The sequence below is a fragment of the Giraffa tippelskirchi genome, chromosome 2, assembly GCF_054371585.1.
Source record: "Giraffa tippelskirchi isolate mGirTip1 chromosome 2, T2T-mGirTip1v1.2.pri, whole genome shotgun sequence".
In the NCBI taxonomy this organism is placed as follows: domain Eukaryota; kingdom Metazoa; phylum Chordata; class Mammalia; order Artiodactyla; family Giraffidae; genus Giraffa; species Giraffa tippelskirchi.
Genome location: NC_137276.1, coordinates 16,879,922 through 16,900,656, shown reverse-complemented (window position 1 = coordinate 16,900,656; position 20,735 = coordinate 16,879,922). Strand labels below are relative to the sequence as shown.

The window sequence follows — 20,735 nt, the reverse complement described above, 5'->3', positions numbered from 1 at the left end:
TTTTCTAGGCAAGAATACTGGAGTGGATTGCCATGCCCTACTTCAGGGGATCTTCCCAACCCAGGGATCAAACCCGGGTCTCCTGCATTGCAGGCAGATTCTTTACTGAGTCACTAGGGAAGCCCATGGAGCCTGGTACTGGGTGCTTTAGTGAGTAAATAATGCTTACTAGATGGGAGCAGCTGGGTTTTTTTTGTTTTTTGTTTTTTGTTTTTACCATGGAATTCATCCTTTCAAGTCTTAGATGTAGGGTTGTATTTAGAATGTTGAATTAGCATTGAAAGAAAGTTTTGCTGTGTGAGGAGGGGGGATTGAGCTGAATATTTGAGATGATTGGGTGGAGATAGATAGTGTAGAGTACTATTAATTCTGTATCATCATTGAAACAACGTTAGGTTCATTTATCTTGGTATAAAAATGGATACCATTGAGTGCGGTGAGCGCAGATTCATCAGGAAGTATCCCTCTAGCCCACCTGCCTGAAGCATTGTGATGCTGATTTCCAGCAAGCACATGTCTCAACTACTGCATGCCAGGCACATGCAGAGACTGAGACACAGTCCCTAGTCCCTGAGCCATTTGCCACCCAGCAGGCAGGTTCAGTGTGGGCTGTGTGACAATGGGGATTGCGGTGGGGGTGGGGGCACGGGGGTTGGGGGCGGGGAGGTGCTGCTGAGGTCTCAGGATCAGCACCACCTGAACCTGGCACTCACAAGGAGGCACTTGGTTTCTTATATTGATTTCCAGATTGCCAACCTACATTATGTTTTAATGAGCAGAACCTTAAGAGGCTCTGGAAAAACATTCACCTGGGCAAGCAGAGGTGCATGGTGGAGCCAGATGGATCTGCCTAGGTTTGTCCCCTAGTACAGGGTGGGGCCCGTGTTCACAAACACCATGCTCTGCAGCAGGAAACTTCTGTGCTCTCTTTTGCCTTGTCCTCACGGGAGGCCGCTAGAATCCTAGTTTTGTAAAAAATTAACAGGCCTGAGCCTCAGGGTCTTGCATGTGCCCAAGGCTGGAAGCTGTGATCCCAGAAAATCTTGAGCCTCAGGACTGGATGGCACAGGGATGCCCTTCCCTTCTCCTCCGAGCTGGCCCTTGTCCCCAGGCCTCGCCCCTGCCTGGCTCCCAGGTGGCAGGTATGGACTTGTCCCATGGCTGTTGTGTGGAGTAAGAGGAAAGAGAAGAGGAGGCATGTCCACGCCCCCACCGGCCAGCATCCTTTCCAGCCACCTCTCTCCCTCTGACTATGCCTGTGAAGCTCCTGCCCTCCTCCCTCCTGTAGGACCTCGTCTCCGGTTCTCACCTAGATGAGGTGAGGCTGGGAAGTCTCTCATTTACTTGAAGCACAGAGACTCTCAGCTGGTTAGGCAATTCCATTTAGTTTGCTTCAGAAAAGTTTTGAAATCCAGAGAGCCGAATGAACAGTGGAGTAAGGTCTGACCGTCATAGGTCCATGGTGGAGAGGAGATCAAAAGGGGATTTTCTTTTTTTTTAACCAGAAGACATCTTAGCAGCCTCTGGTCCACCCTCCTCATTTTCAGGTGAGTAACTGTGGCCCCTCTTAGGGTTGCAGAGCATCAGATGAGAAGCGGGAGCCCTGGATCCAGGGTGCACACTCTCTGTCACTAGAGGGCAGAGGTAGCTCCTGTGTCACGGTGTGCCGGCTCAGTGTGCTAGAGTTCAGGGGGATGGCTCAGGGACCTTGAGCTGACCTTGGCTCTAGGAGTAGCATGGTTAGAGGAAAGCCTGTTGAATGGGGATCCAGAGACTCAGGACTCCTCCCCTTCTGAGCCTCAGGGACGCCTTTCCATTCACTTCTGGGGTGTGTACACTTATTCACTGAGTCTCCTCCTTAGTTTGATACCAGACCGCGCCCCCTGAGGGTAGGAGTGCAGGCCTGGGGTGAGGGGTTGGTCAGCACTGTCCAAGAAAGCACCACCCTCCCTCCCTGCCCCTGCCCCAGTTATTCACATTTCCTGCAGTTCCAGTGAGGTCTTCACACATATGAGCTGGGTCATTTTTAACTTCTCTGCAAATCACAAGAATCTGCATTTCCTGGGTGACTTCGATGTTCAAGGCAGCCCTTGCTCTCAGCCTGGTTGGCAAATCCCTTGAATTCAGAATCCAACTGTGTTTTATTCCTGCGTCAGCCAGGTTTTTTGTTTTTTTTTTTTCAGTGCCCGGGCAGAGGTGGTTGGGGTGCATCAGAAAAGTAACACAATTCATTTTAGCGCAGATTAAGTTAGAGGCACGTGGCTGAGTCACCGAAGATGCCCAGGAGACTCCTGCCAGGTGTTCTGGAGAAGTGGTGTCCCTAATGGAGGTGGCGGGGGGGGGTGATGCCAAGGGCCAAGATCCATGAATGGAATCCTGGGCCCTCTGCCTTGCTATCCATGTTTGTGTACGTATATGTATATATTTGGCTTTGATGGATCTCTGTTGCTTTGTGTGGGCTTTCTCTGGTTGCAGTGAGCAGGAGCTGTTCTTCGCTGCTGTGGCTCCTCTTGTTGTGGAGACAGGCTTGAGGGTGCATGGGGTTCAGTAGTTGCAGCACGCGGACTCAGTAGTTGTGGCTTAGTTACCCCGAGACGTGTGGAATCTTCATGGGCCAGGGATGGAATCCTTGTCCCCTGCATTGGCAGGCGGATTCTTAACCACTGGACTACCAGGGAAGTCCCTATCCATGTTCTTAGGTGCAGGAGCATGGCCCTCACTGAGGATGTTAAAGGAACTTTCTAGAGCATCAGGTTGAAGTGAGTTTTCTCTGTCCATGGAATTCTCCAGGCAAGAATACTGGAGTGGGTTGCCAGTCCTTTCTCCAGGGGCTCTTCCTGACCGAGGGATTGAGCCCAGGTCTCTTGCACTGCAGGTAGATTCTTTACCGACTGAGCTACCAGGGAAGGGGAAGATGTTAAGGCTGTCCTTTAAAATCAAAGTCATTGGAGTAAAGTCTTCCATGGCTTTTTGGGATCTGAGTCTTCTCCAGACTACTGTAGTTATCATGAGAGCAGCAGCCTCTCAGGTCACATCTGTGACCTGGGATCGTCTGAGTCCTTGTCGTTTTGTTTAGGGGTGTGACTTGGGGGAGCTCACAGAGCTGATTGCTGATACTTTTTTTTTCCTTGTCCTGGCCCTCTAGTCATATCAACATGCCCTCTTTCCTGTTGCTGGAAGCCATCTGCATTGTCCTGTTTGCTGAAGGTGAGTGTTCTTGATGTGGGGAGAGGTGAGTGAGGTGTTGAGGGGTTTGATTTGCCTCACATCTGGTGGATTTTGACTTCTAAAGGTCTCTTGAGTGCATCCATGTTTCTCCACTCCTGGCTACCTGCCTAGTCTAAGCCCCATCATCTGGTGCTTGGACTACTGCAGTAGCCTCCTGACTCGTCTCCCTGGATTCACCCGGTCCCCCTCCATTGTTTCTTCACACATTTCAAAATGCAAATCTGGTCATGTCTGGACCCCTCTCCATTCCCATTGCCTACCTGAAACTTTTAAGTGATATTCCATTGCTCTTAAGAGGGCGTGCCTGATCTGACCTTTTGCCACATGGTGTCCCCTCTGGAGCCCCCTCCCTCCTCCTCTTTGTTGCAGCCCACACTCCTTCCAGGCTGGCCCAGCACCCTTGCTGCCTCCCACCCTGGCGTTCTCAATTATGGTGGCCCGTCTGCCTATATCACTGACTACCCTGGTAAACTCCTACTCATCCTCCAGCACCTAGCTCAGTTTCTCCTGGATCCCCAGGTCAGGTCAGATGCCCCTACTGAAACCTCGTGTCCCATTGGGTCTCTCTGTTGTGTTGCACTTAATACAGATGTGAGTTTATTTCTGTGTGAATTTTAAAAACTGAGTGTTTGTCTTTTCCACTGGACATAGGCTGTGTAGTCTTGGTACCTAGCACTGGACTTGACACATAATCTGTGCTCAAGAAGTAGATTAGTGAATGGATAATGGAGCAAATCAGCTTTCTATTTACTTCCCACATTGGCCCTCCCACATTCTAGACTCTTTGAAATATGAGATGGTGGAACGGAATAATTGTGTTTTGTGGGTTGGCTGATGAGTAAGAATGAGCAGGCTGGGTGGCCGGCTGCCTGAGGCTAGCCCAGGGTCCTCCTGCAGTCTCAGAGGTTCTCTTGCAGTTCCTCCCTGGTCTGTGTTTCTGTGAGGAGGGGTATCCTCACTATTCGTTGGCTGCTGTCACCGTCTGCTTGTTTTCTGGAACCTCAGGGAGATAGAGGCTGGAAGAAGGACATGGTTGCCTAGTCTGCCTATCGCCTCTCTTGAAGCCATGCTTGTGATCAATGTCACACAGTAGCTTCATGACCAAGGGACTGGGATGAAATGAAACATGTTTGGGGACATGTGGTCCCTGGGGACCCAGGCACAGTAAAGCTTCTGTTTTAACTTACCGTGGAAGCTCACCCTCTGTAGCCTGTCCAGTTTACATAGCACTGGATCTGACACCTCTTGGTTGTACCGATGAGACTGGGAAGGCTCAGAGAGGCTAAGTGATTTGCCTGGGGCTGCACAGCTTTCAGTAGCAGGATTGGGATGAAAACCCAAACCCGAGTCTCCCTACCCTCTCCAGGCAGGCAGTCGTCAGAGGTGAAGGCTGACTTGGTTGGGAGAGGAAGCTGCAGTCACATGTTCACTGACTCTCTGTTCCAGGGGGAATGTCTGCAGAGTCCTGAGGTAGTTTCACAGGGGCACCATGGGATGTCACTGGGTACCTGCTCCCTGGAAGGAGGTCTCACCTGAAGCCTGGCACCTGCCAGGACAGCTAAGCACATGATACAGTTATATAAGCTGAGTCACGTCTGTAGTGAGTGATCCCTGGTCACGGAGCTCCTCCTCTCATCTCCCATCCAGGGGTGATGGCTGGTCAGTCTCCAGCTGGAGAATGGGCCGGTAAAACATTTTAAAAGACCTTAGGGATTCCTCAGGGACCTCCCTGGTGGCCCAGACAGTAAAGAATCTGCCTGCAATGCAGGAGACCCTGGTTCAATCCCTGGGTTGGGAAGATCCCCTGGAGAAGGGAATGGCAACTCAGTCCAATATTCTTGCCTGGAGAATTCCATGGACAGAGGAGACTGGTGGGCTAGTCTGTGGTGTCATAAAGAGTCGGACATGATTGAGCTACTGACACTTTGACTTTAAGGATTCCTCAACTCCTGGACTTTTTGTCAGTGATTCATGGGCTCATTTAGGAAAGCTTGGTGCTTTCCTGCTTTGACTTCAGGGTCAAAGGAGGTGAGAAATTTTAATTCATTTGGCCAAACTGTGTGCAGAAAGCTGGACTGGGCTCTGTGGAGACAGGTGAAGGTGTTTCTGCCCCTGGGGAACTTCAGGGGACACAGGGCTCATGGGAGCAGCACCTCACTGTGGGTTGGGCTGCAACAGGGTCCCCTAAGTTGGCAAGATCTTGAGGATATCTGAACGCAGTGATGCAGAAAGCCTCCATTTTCTGGGAGACCAGTCTGCTGAATTACTGAGTGATTTTTGTGTTCTTTTGTTTTGGGGTTTTAGGGGAAAGTGTTGCCTCTGTCCCAACATCTGCCAAGTTTTAGGGAAGTGGAGGATTTTTCTCTTTAACTCACTCTGCTGTCTGTGTTGTAGTTTATGTCTTGTTTCTGCCTCTGGGAAAATGGCAGTGGTGGACTCTCTTAGACCTCATGACAGGTATGTATTTGTCTGACAGCTTTTGACTGTGGAGCTAATGCTGGTTTAGCATCTTGCCCTAGAACCATCTTCTCTGTGAGTAGAGACTGAGGGGAGGGCTTATCAGGAGAGCAGAAACTCAAAAGACAGGGTTGGGGGAGAAGAAGACACTGGTTCACTTTGTTATTTGGGGACCAGTGAGTGGAGGGGAGCTGCAGAAGGTAGAACTGGGAGCAGCTGTGGGGGTGGTTGACTAATGAACTCCAGCGGGTGCTGCCAACTAGAGGCACCCCTCCTCCCAGGATCTGACCTCATCTTTTGGTGTTCTCTTCCTCGTCACCGTCCTGGCAGTGGCAAATCCCCCTGAGCCCAACTTCCCTATGTTATGTGATTCCTACCACACCCCCACCTCCGTCCCAGCCTGATTCCATCTCCTTACCTCTTTCACCAGGAGCCTCCCCCCCCCCCGCCTCATATCCCTTCATCTGCCCCTTTCCTGGCATGGCCTGCTCCTAGGTTCTGCACACCCTCACTTTTTGCCTTCTGTGCTTATCTACAGGACACTGGACGTTCATAAGCATCTGCACGTCTGCTTTGTCTCACAGTGACCATGCATGTTTGGCTTTTCAAATAACCCCTCCAAGTGGCACCTCATTGTCTTCAGGACTTTCATCGTGGTTGGCTTGCTGTTCAGCACCTGGCATGTTACCTGCCCTCAGAGTTTATTTTGTAAATTATTACTGACTGCTCGTATGCCATTACTACAGTTTTACTGGGTATCACATAGAAGAAAAAGGTGTATCCACAAACTTCCTACCCAAAACTTTTTAGCCCTTGTTCATGTTAATTGCATTGAGTGATTGTATCAGTGTTACTCTGAGTCCTATCTCTATGGGTATTTGTCATCACCATCATTCCTCTGAAACAAATAACATTGAAGGAGATGTCTTGGTGGCACATTTTCCCGTCCCTAAAATTGTTTTTCCTTTGGATCAATTCCCAGGTGTGATGCTATGTAGCCTAACCCCTTTTATGACTCCTCATTCATTTGGCTAAATTGTTTTCCAAAAAGATTGTACCAGTTTACTGTGCCACTATTGAAAAAGATTTTCCTGATGTAATCTTTCCAGTTATGATTAAATTTAAACCTTGATCATCTAAATTTCACATTTAAAGGGGTACCCTGCGGTTTGAGTTAAAGCATTTTGTCACCTATTTGAAAATTTTCCCTTGTGCTTTTCTAGCAATTCTCTTCCTTCTGTGAATTGTCTGTTCATGTTCAAGGTTAATTTTTATGGCAAGATGCTGCATCCCGGAGGGGTACCCAGTTCTCATGCCTAACCAGGGGCAAAACTCATCAGAATCAAGGCTCTCTTTATCCCCTGGGTAGATATTTTTAATTTTACTCTTCCAGATAACCAAATTTAAATGCAAAGATACCTGATAAAGTTGGGGTAATTGGGGAGGGTGTTATTTATGTTATCCATCTGGTAATTTTTAAGATACAATATCATTAAACTCTTCCACGTTCCTGTTTTCTCTATTGTTACCTGTTCATTCTGGTCACGTAACATGGAGACTAAGACCCTGCCCCTTTCTGCCCTGTAATGCGTGCTTCTGCTTTCTCTCCTAGTGCGCCCAGCCCTCCCTCTTCAGGAAGTCCGCGTGAGCAAGGAGGTTATTGGGAAGATTTCAGTCGCCAGCAAAAGTAAGCCCATGTTTTTCTCAACCCTCCAAACCCTCCCACTTCGACCTCTATGTGATGGACCCAAGGGAAATCTTTTGGCTTCAGACATTTTCTTTCCCAGCCCTGTCTTCTATTCACACTGTGGCCAGAGTCATTTTCCCCAAACAGAGGCCTGACCTGAGAGGTTTTTTCCTCTCCTGGGTAAAAAGCCTAGGAAGATCCCTATTGCTGAATTTCTTGGCCCTTGCTTCAAGGTTCTTCTGTTGTATGACCACCGTCTACCCAACCAGCCTCATCGGCTGCTATATTTCTTCCTCTTTCTCTCTGCTTGGCATTCGCTCCACATGCTCAAGCCCTGCCCTCCTGCTTGCAGGGACTCTCTGGTCACCTTCCCTCCGTCTCTGGTGAAATCCCCCTAGCTTGTTGCTACTGGGTGGCACCTTCTCACTGGTGCTTTTCTGACTTCCACTCTCTCGTCTTCATGGTGAGGTGACAGGGTGTGGACTCTGACACCCTGGGTTGGACTCCTGGCTACACCACTTCCTGGTACTTTGACCTCAGGAAAGTTCCCTGAATTGCCCTGTACCCTGCTCTCTTTATCTTGCCAATGGGAATACAAACTGTAAATCTATTTAGGGGTGGGGGTGGGGGGCTAGGAAGCTGATAGCTAAAGGGTACAGAGTTTCCTTTTGAGGAGATGAAAGATGTTCTAAAATCGACCGTGATGGTGGAATATCTCTTTGAATATACCAAAAGCCATTGATGAGACTGTTGGATGGCATCATTGATTCAATGGACTTGAGTTGGAGCAAACTCTGGGAGATAGTGAAGGGCAGGGAAGCCTGGCGTGCTGCAGTCCATGGGGTCACAAAGAGTCAGACACAGTTGAGCAACTGAGCAACAAAAAAAAAGCCACTGAAGTGTATACTTCAAATGTTGACTTGTTGAATGGCATCTCAGTATAACTGAAACAATAATGATCTGTCTCAAGGTGGTTATGAGAATTAAATAAATTAGTGCATTTAAAGTGTTTAAAGCAGAGTACCGGGCCTATAGGAAAGATGTGGTCAGTGCTTGTGATTACTTAGGCTCTTGGGTAATGCATCCTTATGTACCAGGGTGCCTGACTGTGTCCCAGGCTAGATTGTGAACCCTGAGGGCAGGATCCAAGGCTCTTGGGTATCCCGCCATGGCTCCAGTAGCCCCTCCTCTCAGATGGCTTAGTTAATGTTGCGGAACTAGACTCTTCCATTATCACACAGACTTTCATCAGTGTTGTGCCCGTGGCAGGTCCATGCTCCCCACTGCAGGGAAGCATTGCCTGTGGCCCAGAATCGTCTCCAGTGTTATTTCCCCCACTGTACTAAGAGGAGCTTGACCCACTGCAAGACTGTTTCCACCTCCACTCTGCTCTGGGAGGAAGATCTTCTCGGGACCAGACCACAGGGAAGCTGGCTGTCACCCACGTTGCCCCACTCTCCCCTAGTGATGTGGTGCTCGGCAGCAGTGGACGTCCTGTTTCTGATGGATGGCTCTCACAGTGTCGGGAAAGGGAGCTTTGAAAGGTCCAAGCACTTCGCCATCACGGTCTGTGATGCTCTGGACATCAACCCCAGGAAGGTGAGTGCAAGTCTCATTGCCTTTGTATCAGAATGTCTGGCTGCAAGTGACAGAAAGCCCATTTTAAGCGGAAGAGGGCATTTACTGGCTTGTAGAACCAGGAAGACCAAGGGGGTGAATCCTGGTTCCAGGCACGATGGAATCCCAGGCCTCAGTCACTCTTTTTCTCCTCCTCTCCATTTTGCTTTCATTTGGCTTCCTCTCCAGGCAGGTTCTCCTTACTCAGCAGAGTTGCCCTATACAGTCTTTTGAGCTAGTCATCCCCAGAAAAAGAAAGTGGACTTCTTTCCCTGTAGAGCTGGTGGAAGTCCTCAGGAGGGCTCTGATTGGGCAGATGTAGGTCACATGACAATCCCTTTACCAATCATGGAAGTCAGAGGGAAGAGCTTGTTTGGCCATTCCTTAGTCATGTGCTTATCCTCCTTCTTGGGGTGGGGATGAACACTTGGACTTCCTGCTAGAAAGAGAGGTTGTGCTTGCAGAACTGCAGGAAAGGGAAAGCATGCTGCAGACAAAAACTAGAACTATTTCTGAAGACGAGGGTCTTAATACAAATCAGCTCCTACCCTCTGTGTTCACTTGAAGGGAGCAGCTCCTGCCTGGTGAATCCAGCCAGTATCTTCATTTCTTGTTCTTCCTGGTTCCAGGTAGCAAGTCTTAAATGTCAGCAGACTGTGCTAGCTGTGGCTTTTGTTGCTAAAAAATGGTATTTGGGAACAACTCAACAGAAAAATGGACAATAAACACAGTTCCCTGAAAATGAAACACAGATGGCCCTCTGACATAGGAAAAGATGCCCAGCTTCATTCAATGAAATAACAAATCTCTGACTGATATACTATTTTCCATTTAACTGGTTTGCCAAAATTCCAAAGTTTGGTCTCATGCTTCATTGGCAAGTCTGTAGGAAACTGGTGTTCTCATGCTGGTGGGAATGTGCAGCCTCATTATGGAAGAATCTAACAGGGTCCATCAAAATGACAAAGGCTGGGACCCTTTGACTCAGTAATTTATCCTATAGATACTCCCACAGGTGCAGAATAATTCACGCTCAAGGTTATTCATTGCAGTGTTGTTTGTAATTGTAAAAGATTTCAGGCAACGCAAAGGTCCACTCACAGGGGTAAGTAAACCCTTTATGGTATCTTCATATAATGAAACACAGGGCAGCTGTCAAAAGTGAATGAGAAAAACTCTTTGATGTGAAAAAACACCAACACAAATGGAGTATAAAAGTAAGGTGCAGATGGTATGTATGATATGTTACTCTTTATGAAAAATGGAGATGGAAGGAGCCTGTATTTGTATTTGTTTATATGTGCATGAAGAAACTCTGGGGGCGTTTGTAAGAGGCAAAGAACAGTTTCCCGTTGAGGGAGGGAGTGAGAACTGACCAGACGGGGAGGCCCATCGGTATAAATGTCTTTATACTTTTGAACCATGTGAACTGACTCAAAAATAAGTAAAAATTTAAGAAGGGCATTTTAGTTTGGAAAGCTGTAATTACATGAATGAGAGACTAGTCACCTACAGGTGGAGGAAGGAAGTGGTTTTCCAAGATGACATTCCTGGGTTGATCCTAGAAAAACCTCCAGGATTTAGGAGCAAAAGGGGCTTTTAATGAGAGCCAGATTTCTTCCAGAAATGACATGTCATTTGTGAGGAGTGAGCACATTACCCTGGATTTCAGGCCATCTTGCATGGTTATAGCTGACATTCTTCTGTCTAGATAGCAATAGACGGAAGTTCCAACTGTAAAGTCAACGCATCGTGGACTCTCAGAGGGTCAAGGCCAAAGGCTGCTGAATCTCTGCTCTCCTCCCCAAGGGGCCCTGCTTTTTAAAGGAAGTGATTCCTTGGGGGAGTTTTGCTAGTTTTCTCAAGGAGGAAGAGCCATAAAGATCAAACACTGTTGACCTTGAAATGGATGTAGTATGTCCTGAAATGGGTGGTCTGGAGATCCCAGTAGATGACAAGTTGGAAGAGAAGAACTTCACAGATTATTAAAGTATGTTTTATAGATGAGGATACAGGCTCAGAGCGGCTAAGTGACTACCTAGGGTCACACAGCAATCTTAGAAGAGAGCTCTCAGCATGGAAGAACTGGGGGCTCTTGAGCCTCAGCCCAGGACTTCTCATTCTGTTCTCACAGTCACATAGGCCGTGAACAGCTGGTGACATGGTGGGGCGGCTGTGTGTGTGTCTCTGTACATAGAAGTGGTGGGTGCTAATGGAATTCAGCATCCTCAAAGAGTGTAAGGAAAACTGTGACCAAAAAAACAGTATGGGTGGCACTGCTGGGAGCAACTCTCCCAACCCACAGGTGCCCAGAATTCAAGGAATTTAATGTTGCCAAACCACTTCTAGAATACGGCATTTTTAAGGTGGTAGTGAAGTCGCTAAGTAACGTCGCTCTTTGCAACCCCATTTATTGTAGCCCGCCAGGCTCCTCTCTCCATGAGATTTCCCAGGCAAGAATACTGGAGTGTGTTGCTGTTCCCTTCTCCAGGGGAGCTTCCTGACCCAGGGATCAAACCTACGTTTCCTGCATTGCAGGCAGATTTTTTACCACTGAGCCACCGGGGAAGGTTAAATACTGGGGAACCAGACAGGGCCCACAACAAGGAGACAGGTTAGTGAGAGGCCTGGACATTTTCATATGAGGGAAACTGACTGTCACTTTCACTGGAAAGAAGGTGCCCAGTGGCTCTGTTTTATTAACAGGACAGAGTCTGGGTGTTGAGGGAGCTGTATTTGGGTTTGACATGAGAAAACTTTCTCATAGCAAGACTTGTTGAGCTAAGGAGTTGGTGGTGTCTTTTTCGCACGCAAATGAGCGCCTCCACCTCCAAGCTGCTCAGACTTGTTGGAATTGCTAGTTGAAGAAAGATTTTTGCATTAGGGTGATTTCAGATGCTTCAGTCTGACCTGTGGCTTCAGGTTTGTTGTGTTTGCAGCTGCATTTTCGGTGTCATCATCTTGTTATTGGGCTTCCCATGTGGCACTAGTGGTAAAGAACCTGCCTGCCAATGCAGGAGACTTGAGAGACACAGGTTTGATCCTGGGGTCAGGAATATCCCCTGGAGGAAAGCATGGCAGCCCACTCCAGAATTCTTGCTTGAAGAATCCCATGGACAGAGGAACCTGGTGGGCTACAGTCCGTGGGGCCACAGAGAATCGGATACAACTGAAGCGACTTAGCACGGCATGGCATGTCTTGTTATCTCCATGTATTGAATACAAGGAATTTGACTTGCACTTTATCTTACTTTATGGGAAGAAATTTTCAAGTAGCTATCAATTAAAGCTTTTTATGGAGGCTCTGTTTTGAGATGGATTTAAGGTGTTTGAAGTCTCCTCTCAACACTGTGCTGAGAAGTTCACTTCCTGGCTCTAATATAATGACTGCAGCAGTGATTACAGTGTGGTGAGAAATCGGGGCGGGCTTGCTTCTGAGCATACAGTAAACTGAAGATAAAAGGTAGCTATTTTGCTCCCAAACCGCCAATTAAATTAAATGCCTTGACTACTGACTCAAGCTGTTTCTATCTTGTTTTGAAGTTGGTTCCTTGCTGTTTAAGTAAATACACCCAGCTGTTGGTCTCAACGGAGTCTTTTTTTTTTTTTAACCAATTCATTCACATGGTTCAAAACAAAGACATTCAATGAAAAGTATCCCTCCCAGTCACCTATTTTCTATTTGCCCAGTCCTCCCTACCCCCACCCCTGCTGTCTTGAGCATCCGTACAGAATTGCTTCATGCTGATAGAAGCACTATGAATATATATTCTAATTTTTGCCATTTTTACACAAAGGTAGCATGCTATACAGTTTTATCTCTCACTTCTTTCTCCTCACATTATCTTGAAAGTCTTTCCTATCTAGGTAGATAGGTGATATAGGCATACATCATTTTTATGTGTTTCCCAGGTGGCTCGGTGGTAAAGAATCTGCCTATTGATGCAGGAGATGTGGGTTTGATCCCTGGGTAGGAAAGATCCCCTGGAGGAGGAAATAGCAACCCACTCCAGTATTCTTGCCTGGGAAATCCCATGGACAGAGGAGCCTGGTGGACAGAAGAGTTGCAAAGAGTTGGACACAACTGAGTTAGCATGCACGAGCATGCATTTTTATAGCTGATTAATGTTCCATCGTGAGAATTTACCAAGGTTTAGTTAACCAGTATGTGTGTGTTAGTTGCTCACTTGTGTCTGTATTTCCTCTTCTATGAGCTCTGTTCATATCCTTGGCCTATTTTTCTGATTGTTGATCTTTCACATATCAGTTCCTAGACACTCTTTATGTATTGGTGAAGATAACTTTTTGTCTCTGACGTGAGTAGCAAATAACTTTTCATTTGTCTTCATTTTTTGGTTGCATTATGACATTTTTTTGCCCTGTAGAAGTTTTCTTCATAGAGTCAGATTTATCATTTTTTTCCTTTACAACTTATGGATTGCAAGTCATAGTGATGTCTTTGTTACTTTGCAATTACAGAGGAATTCTCCCAAGTTTTCTTCTAGAATGTTTATGGTTACACTTTTCACACAACTCGTGAATCCATTTGCAAGCTTTCCTCTATTCTTTTGCAGATGGCTGTCCTGTTGCCCCAATATATCTTACTGACTGCACCATCTTTTCCCAATGGTTTGGGATGCCCCCTTTATCACGCACTAAATTCAAGAGAAAAAGGGTCACTTCTCAGAAACTCCTTCCTGAGGTTCTCTACTACTGTGCTTTCCCTGCTTTCCCATGTCCATCCCACATGCCCATCCAAGACTTGTATTTCTTCCTGCTTAAGATGCCTGGCAGCTCCTCCTCAGAACTTCTGGTGGGAGGAAAGTTGATGAGCTGTGCTCCCTGCAAGCAGATGCAGCTGGCCAAGGGCTTTGATCGGCTCCCAAGCACCAGGCCCACGAAGGGATCAGCAGTGAAGGAATTCACATAGCAAGAAAAAGTCAGCATTGTTGTTTAAATATGAATCACTTGACCCATCTGCAGTCTTGGCCAGAAATAGAATTCGTTGTGAGACAAGTAACTGAGAATGTAGTTTCTCCAGGACTTGAGAGAGCCAGCTACTAGGTGCAGGGGTTAGGCCCTCAAGAGGAAACTTAGATGTTTAAACCCTTCTCTGCTTGACACGCTAATCTTAAAAGAGTCCAGAGAATGACATTGGATTTTCTCCTGTGGCCTTCTGAGGATGCAGAATCGGGAATCGCCAGTGGCTCTCGCTTCCTCTGCTACAGAGGAACTTCAGCTCCAGTAGTGCTTGTCTCACATTGGGTAGTTGCTTGCTTGGCCCCCAGTCTTACTCTGGCTTGGAGATCTGGTCTTCCCCTAGTTTAGCAGGAGGAGGCCTGGAAGGGTGCCCCCTCCTCAAGCAAGAATAGGTGTGTGGTGGCTGTGGTTAGTGATGGGCCACCAGTTGATGGTGGCTGTGATTAACTTCTGGTTGGGCGTTTTGCTGGAAGCCTGTGCTGGCTGCTGAGGAGACAGTCTATGTAACAGGCTTTGTGAAGGTCACAGGCCCCAAGTCCAGTGGCCGTGTTCCTTTCTTTCTAGCCCTGGGCCAGGTCTGTATCCTCTATGTTAGTTTCTCTGGCAGTAATTATGGGTATGAATAGCACCTCTGTGGATTAAATGAAATGTATTGAGAAGGCTTAAAAGAGTGCCTACACCTGGAGATAGTGTGAGCAGAGACCCTGAAATGCTCACAACTCCACCCAGAGAGTTGTCGAAATGAGGGTCGAATTGGTGGAGGTCAGTGAAGAGCATAGGCATGTTTGACCATCTCCTTCCAAATTCTCCTCCCCGTCTTTGGAATTTTTTTTCAGGGAGATCACAGAAATACCAGCACTGGTATTTGCGAGTGGGCAGGAGGCGGGGTCGTTAGCCTTTCTCGTCCCTTCTCTCAGGGATGTTTGTGACTTGACCCCACTCTCAGCCCCTGGGCCCTCTGTCTCCCACTGCAGGTCAGGGTGGGAGCCGTCCAGTTCAGTTCTGCCCCTCGTCTGGAATTCCCCTTGGATGCGTTTTCAACCCAACAGGAAGTGAAGGCAGAAATCAAGAGGATGGTTTTCAAGTAAGTACAATCATTTACTGCCACGGTTAGAGCAATGCTAGCTGCTCTCAGAATTGCCCTGGAAGGGTTGTGCCTGCTCTTGACCACACAGAGAGAGAGAGAGCTGTGGCCCGGCTTCCAGAAGCCCAGGGGCACACAGTGGGTAATAAGAATTCCTTGCTCAAAGCTTCCTCTTATTACATAATGTCCAAGGTGGGAACTTAAATGCAAGTTAAGAAAAAAAAAAAGGAGAAGTATTTGCTTCTGTTGTGTGTGGTTGTCTGCTGGGGGAAAGGTCTAGTGAGGGTGGGGACAGATTAAGAGCCTGAGGTGGTGGGAAGAATCCTGGGTCCTTCTCCTGGTTCTCTCCCTGGTGACCACCCAGCCAGGATGACTCACCACACTTCTTGGAGCCTTATTTTTGTGACCTTAAAAGAGTTAGCACTCCTCTGTTACTGAAAGCACTGTAAGAATGATGACTTGCTCTTCATGTGCTCATACACATCCTATAAATATATATATGTAGTGGGTCATGGGCTTCCCAGGTGGTGCCAGTGGTAAAGAACCCGCCTATTATGCAGGAGACATAAGAGATGCAGGTTCGATCCCTGGGTTGGGAAGATACCCTGGAGGAAAGCATGGAAACCCACTCCAGTATTCTTGCTTGGAGAATGCCCTGGACAGAGGAGCCTGGTGGGCTACAGCCCATAGGGTTGCAAAGAGTTGGACGTGACTGAAGTGACTTAGCACACACACACACGAGGTGGGTCATGATTTTAGTCACATTACAAGTCAGCTGCTGTGTGTATATGTACATACATATATGTATATATTTTATGTATATTTTTATGTATGTGTATTATACATATATGGCTATATGGATATAAACGTGTTATACACACACACATGTATATGCATACACATATTCAATGTTCTTCATAATCCCTCACAGAAGAATGCCTTTATTGGCCACTTGCTACTTTGATCTCTGAATCTTTTTTGGTCTCTGCTGCCCTTGGCCTACTGTCTACTGAAATCTTGTTCAAGTCCATAGTCCCACCCAGGTACACCTGTCACCTCCACTTGCAAAGGCTCTGAGCTCTGAGTTCCGTTCGTCAGCCTCAGGCCTGTAAGTCCCCAGTGCTCTCAATAAGCCAGAACCCCCACACTGGGAACAGAAAGACCTCCAGGGATCCTACAGGTCTCAGATACCTCCAGTGACTCTTATTTTAAAATTTATTTTATATTGGACTATAGTTGATTTGCGATGTCATGTTAGTTTCAGGTATACAACAAAGGGATTCAGTTATGCATATATCTATTCTTTTTCAGATTTTGTTCTCATTTAGGTTATTATAGAATATTGAGCAGAGTTGCCTGTGCTATACAGTAGGTCTTTGTTGATTATATATTTTAAATACTTTGTTATTATATATTTTAAATTTCTTCAGAGAAATGCCCCTTTAGGTCTTATCCCATTTTTTATATTGGATTGTTTGGTTTTTTTGACTTTGAGCTGCATGAGCTTTTTGTAAATTTTGGCAATTAACGCCTTGTTTGTTGCATTGTTTGCAAATATTTGCTCCCATTCTATGAGCTGTCTTTTCATTTTCTTTATGGTTTCCTTTGCTATGGAAAAGCTTTTGAGTTTAATTAGGTCCCATTTGTTTGTATTTATTTTATGTGGGTCATAAAAGATATTGCTGAGATTTATACCAAAGAGTGTTCTGCCTATGTTTTCCTCTAAGAGTTTTATAGTATTCAGTGTTACATTTAGGTCTTTAATCCATTTTGAGTTTATTTTTGTGTACAGTGTTAGAGAATGTTCTAATTTCATGTAGCTTTCATGAAATTAGAAAGTTTTCATAAAATTTTCATGTAGCTTCATGTACATGTAATTTCTTTTACATGTAGCTGTCCAGTTTTCTCAGCACCATTTATTGAAAAGACTGTATCTTCTCCATTGTATAGTCTTGCCTCCCTTGTCACAGATAAATTGACCATAGTTTTATTTCTGGCCTTTCTATTCTGTACCATTGATCTGTATTTCTGCTTTTGTGCCAGTACCATACTCTTTTGATTACTGTAGCTTTGTAGTATAGTCTGAAGTCAGGGAGCCTGACTCCTCTAGTTTCATTTTTCTTTCTCAAGACGGTTTTGGCTGTTTGGGGTCTTTTGTATCTCCATACATATTTTGTTGTTGTTGTTCTAGTTATGTGAAAAATGCCATCAGTAATTTGAATTGCATTGAATTTGAATTTGAATTGCATTGAATAGGTAGATTACCTTGGGTAATAGAGTCATTTTGATTATATTGGTTCTTGATTAATATTGATCCTATTGATTCTTCCAATCCAAGGACGTGTTATATCTTTCTATCTATTTGTGTCCTTTTTTTTTTTTTTTCATCAGTGTCTTATAGTTTACAGAGTCCAAGTTTTTTTGCCTCATTAGGTAGATTTGTCTCTAAGTATTTTATTAATTTTGATGTGATGGTAAATGGGATTGTTTCTTTAATTTCTGTTTCTCATCTGTCATTGTTAGTGTATAGAAATGCAACAGGTTTCTGTGTATTAATTCTGCAACTTTACAAATTCATTGATGAGTTCTAGTAGTTTTCTGGTAGCATCTTTAGAATTTTCTACGTAAAATATCATATCATCTGCAAACAGTGACAGTTTTATTCTTCTTTTCCAATTTGGATTCCTTTTATTTCTTTTTCTTCTCTGATTGCCATGGCTAGAACTTCCAAAACTATGTTGAATAAAAGTGGTGAAAGTGGACATCCTTGTCTTGTCCCTGACCTTAGGGGAAATGCTTTCAGTTTTTTACCATTGAATATGATGTTGGCTGTAAGTTTGTCATATACAGCCTTTATTATGTTGAGGTAAGTCTCCTCTATGCCCACTTTCTGGAGAGTTTTCATCATAAGTGGGTGTTAAATTTTGTCAAAAACTTTTTCTACACCTATTGAGATAATATGGTTTTTATTTTTCAATTTGTTAAGTGGTGCATCACACTGATTTGAGAATACTGAAAATCCTTGCATCCCTGCAATAAATCCCACTTGATCATGGTATGCTGCTGCTGCTGCTAAGTCGCATCAGTCATGTCCGAGTCTGTGCCACCCCATAGATGGCAGCCTACCAGGCTCCACCATCCCTGGGATTCTCCAGGCAAGAACACTGGAGTGGGTTGCCATTTCCTTCTTCAATGCATGAAAGTGAAAAGTGAAAGTGAGGTCGCTCAGTTGTGTCCGACTCTTTGCGACCCCATGGACTGCAGCCCACCAGGCTCCTCCGTCCATGGGATTCTCCAGGCAAAAGTACTGGAGTGGGTTGCCGTTGCCTTCTCCGTGATCATGGTATATGATCCTTTTAATTATTGCTGGATTCAGTTTGCTGGTATTTTGTGGAGGATTTTGGTGCCTATGTTCATCAGTGATATTGGCCTGTAATTTTCTTTTTTTGTGGTATCTTTGTCTGGTTTTGGTATCAGCTGAATAGTGGCCTCATAGAATGAGTTTGGGAGTGTTCCTTCCTCTGAAATTTTTTTTGGCCAAGTTTCAGAAAGATAGGTGTTAACTCTTCTCTAAATGTTTGATAGCATTCACCTGTGGAGTCGTCTGGTCCTGGACTTTTGTTTGTTGGGAGTTTTTAAACCCTAGTTTCAATTTCACTACTTGTTATTTGTCTGTTCATATTTTCTATTTCTTTATGGCTCAGTCTTGGGAGATCTTTCTAAGAATGTGTCCATTTCTTTTAGATTGTCCATTTTATTGGCATGTAGCTGCTTGTATATGTCTCTTACAAGCCTTTGTGTTTCTGTGACATCAGCTGTAACTTCTCCTTTTTTCATTTCTAATTTTATTGATTTGAGCCACTCTCCTTTTTTTTTTCTTGATGAGTCTGGCTAAATGTTTATCAATTTTCTTTTCAAAGAAACAACTTTTAGTTTCATTGGTCTTTTCTATTGTTATCTTTGTCTCAATTTCATTTATTTCTTCTCTCATCTTTATGATTTCTTTCCCTCTACTAACTTTGGGTTTTGTTAGTTCTTTTCTCTCTAGTTGCTTTAGGTGTAAGTTTAGGTTATTTATTTGGGATTTTTCTTGTTTCCTGAGGTAAGATTATATTGCTATAAACTTCTTTCTTAGAACTGCTTTTGCTGTGTCACATAGGTTTTAGATCATCATACTTTCATTTGTCTCTGGGTATTTTTTGATTTACTCTTTTATTTTTTTAGGGATCCATTTTTTGTTTGATAGCATATTGTTTAGCCTCCATGTGTTTATGTTTTTTTTACAGTTTTTTTTCCTTGTGGTTGATTTCTAATTTCATAGCATTGTGGATGGAAAAGATGCTTGATATGATTTAAGAAAATTTACCAAGGCTTATTTTGTGGCCCAGCATGTGATCAATCCTGGAGAATATTCCATATGCAGTTGAAAATAATGTGTATTCTGCTGCTTTTGGATGTAATGCTCTATAAGTATCAATTAAGTCCATTTGACCTAATGTGTCATTTAAGGCCTGTGTTTCCTTATTGATTTTCTGTCTGGATGATGTGATGTCCATTGATGAAAGTGGAGTATTAAAGTCTCCCATTATTTTTGTCACTGTCAATTTCTCCTTTTATAGGTGTTAGTATTATATATTGAGGTGTTCCTGTGTTGGGTGCATATATATTTACAATTCCTATATCTTCTTGGGTTGATCCCTTGATTATTATGTAGTGTCCTTCTGTGTCTCTTACAGTGGTCTTTATTTTAAAGTCCATTTTGTCTGATATGAGTATTGCTACTGTAGCTTTCTTTTGATTTCCATTTGCATGAAATACTTTTTTTCATCCCTGACTTTCAGTCTGTATGTATCCCTAGATCTGAAGTGGGTCTCTTGTAGACAGCATACATATAGGCCTTGGTTTTGTATCCATTCAGCCTGTTTATGTCTCATGGTTGGAGCATCTAATCTATTTATGTTTAAAGTAATTACCCCTGCCTCTGCTGGAGACCCTCCAGTACCATCAGGTAGGTCTGGCCCAGGCTCTTAGGTAACAGATTTTGTCCCTGGGGTCTGGTATGAAACCTTGTGTGCACCCTCCAAGAGTGGAGTTTCTGTTTCCCCCAGTTCTGTGGCAGTCTGCAATTAAATGCTGCTGGCCTTCAAAGCCAGATACTCTTGAGGCTCCTCCTCCTGATGCCAAACCCCCAGGCTGGGGAGCCTGACATGCAGCTCAGAACTTTCACTCCAATGGGAGAGCCTCTGTAGTAGAATTATTTTTCAGTTTGTGGGTTGCTCACCCAGTGGGTATGGGATTTGATTTTATCATGATTGCACTTTTCCTACCATCTCGCTATGGCTTCTTCTTTGTCTTTGGATGTAGAATATCTTTTTTAGTACGTTTCAGAGGTTTTTGTTGTTGTTGTTGATGGACTTGGACTCAAATGACTCAGCCCTGCTCTCATGTGAAAAATTATGCCAGTTGCAGTGACTGGTACCAAAAGGCACTTTATAGAGGTCACTCTGTACCTCTCCCAGCCCCTTATTTTATGGAGGAGGATATTGAGGTTGAGAAGGAGCAGGCGACTTGGCCAGGACCACAGGATTACACTGCTCATCCAATAGGCCCCATGGAACTGTCCTTTCTCACCTCTCCCTGCCCTCTCCTCAGCCTCTGCCTCCTAAACACTTAGTTGAGCCT

General features: G+C 45.1%; 1 protein-coding gene across 7 annotated transcripts in view; it reads left to right on the top strand.

The window, feature by feature from the left end:
- VWA2 (von Willebrand factor A domain containing 2) overlaps positions 1-20,735 on the top strand; it is a 65,902-nt gene that overhangs the window by 4,802 nt on the left and 40,365 nt on the right. For 3 of the 7 annotated variants that reach the window (XR_014068092.1, XM_081538051.1, XM_081538046.1), the window contains exons 2-5: positions 3,146-3,207; positions 7,298-7,372; positions 8,838-8,971; positions 14,944-15,053. Coding sequence is in view for 4 of the 7 variants with exons in the window: in XM_081538051.1 (XP_081394177.1) it covers positions 3,156-3,207; positions 7,298-7,372; positions 8,838-8,971; positions 14,944-15,053 (371 nt within the window). In the remaining 3 variants the exon portion in view is untranslated. Of the gene's footprint in view, positions 1-6; positions 151-544; positions 598-747; positions 1,143-1,505; positions 1,548-3,145; positions 3,208-6,223; positions 6,394-7,297; positions 7,373-8,641; positions 8,972-14,943; positions 15,054-20,735 lie in introns of those variants that run through there. The other 4 variants (XR_014068091.1, XM_081538043.1, XR_014068093.1 and 1 more) reach the window with 4 other exon arrangements.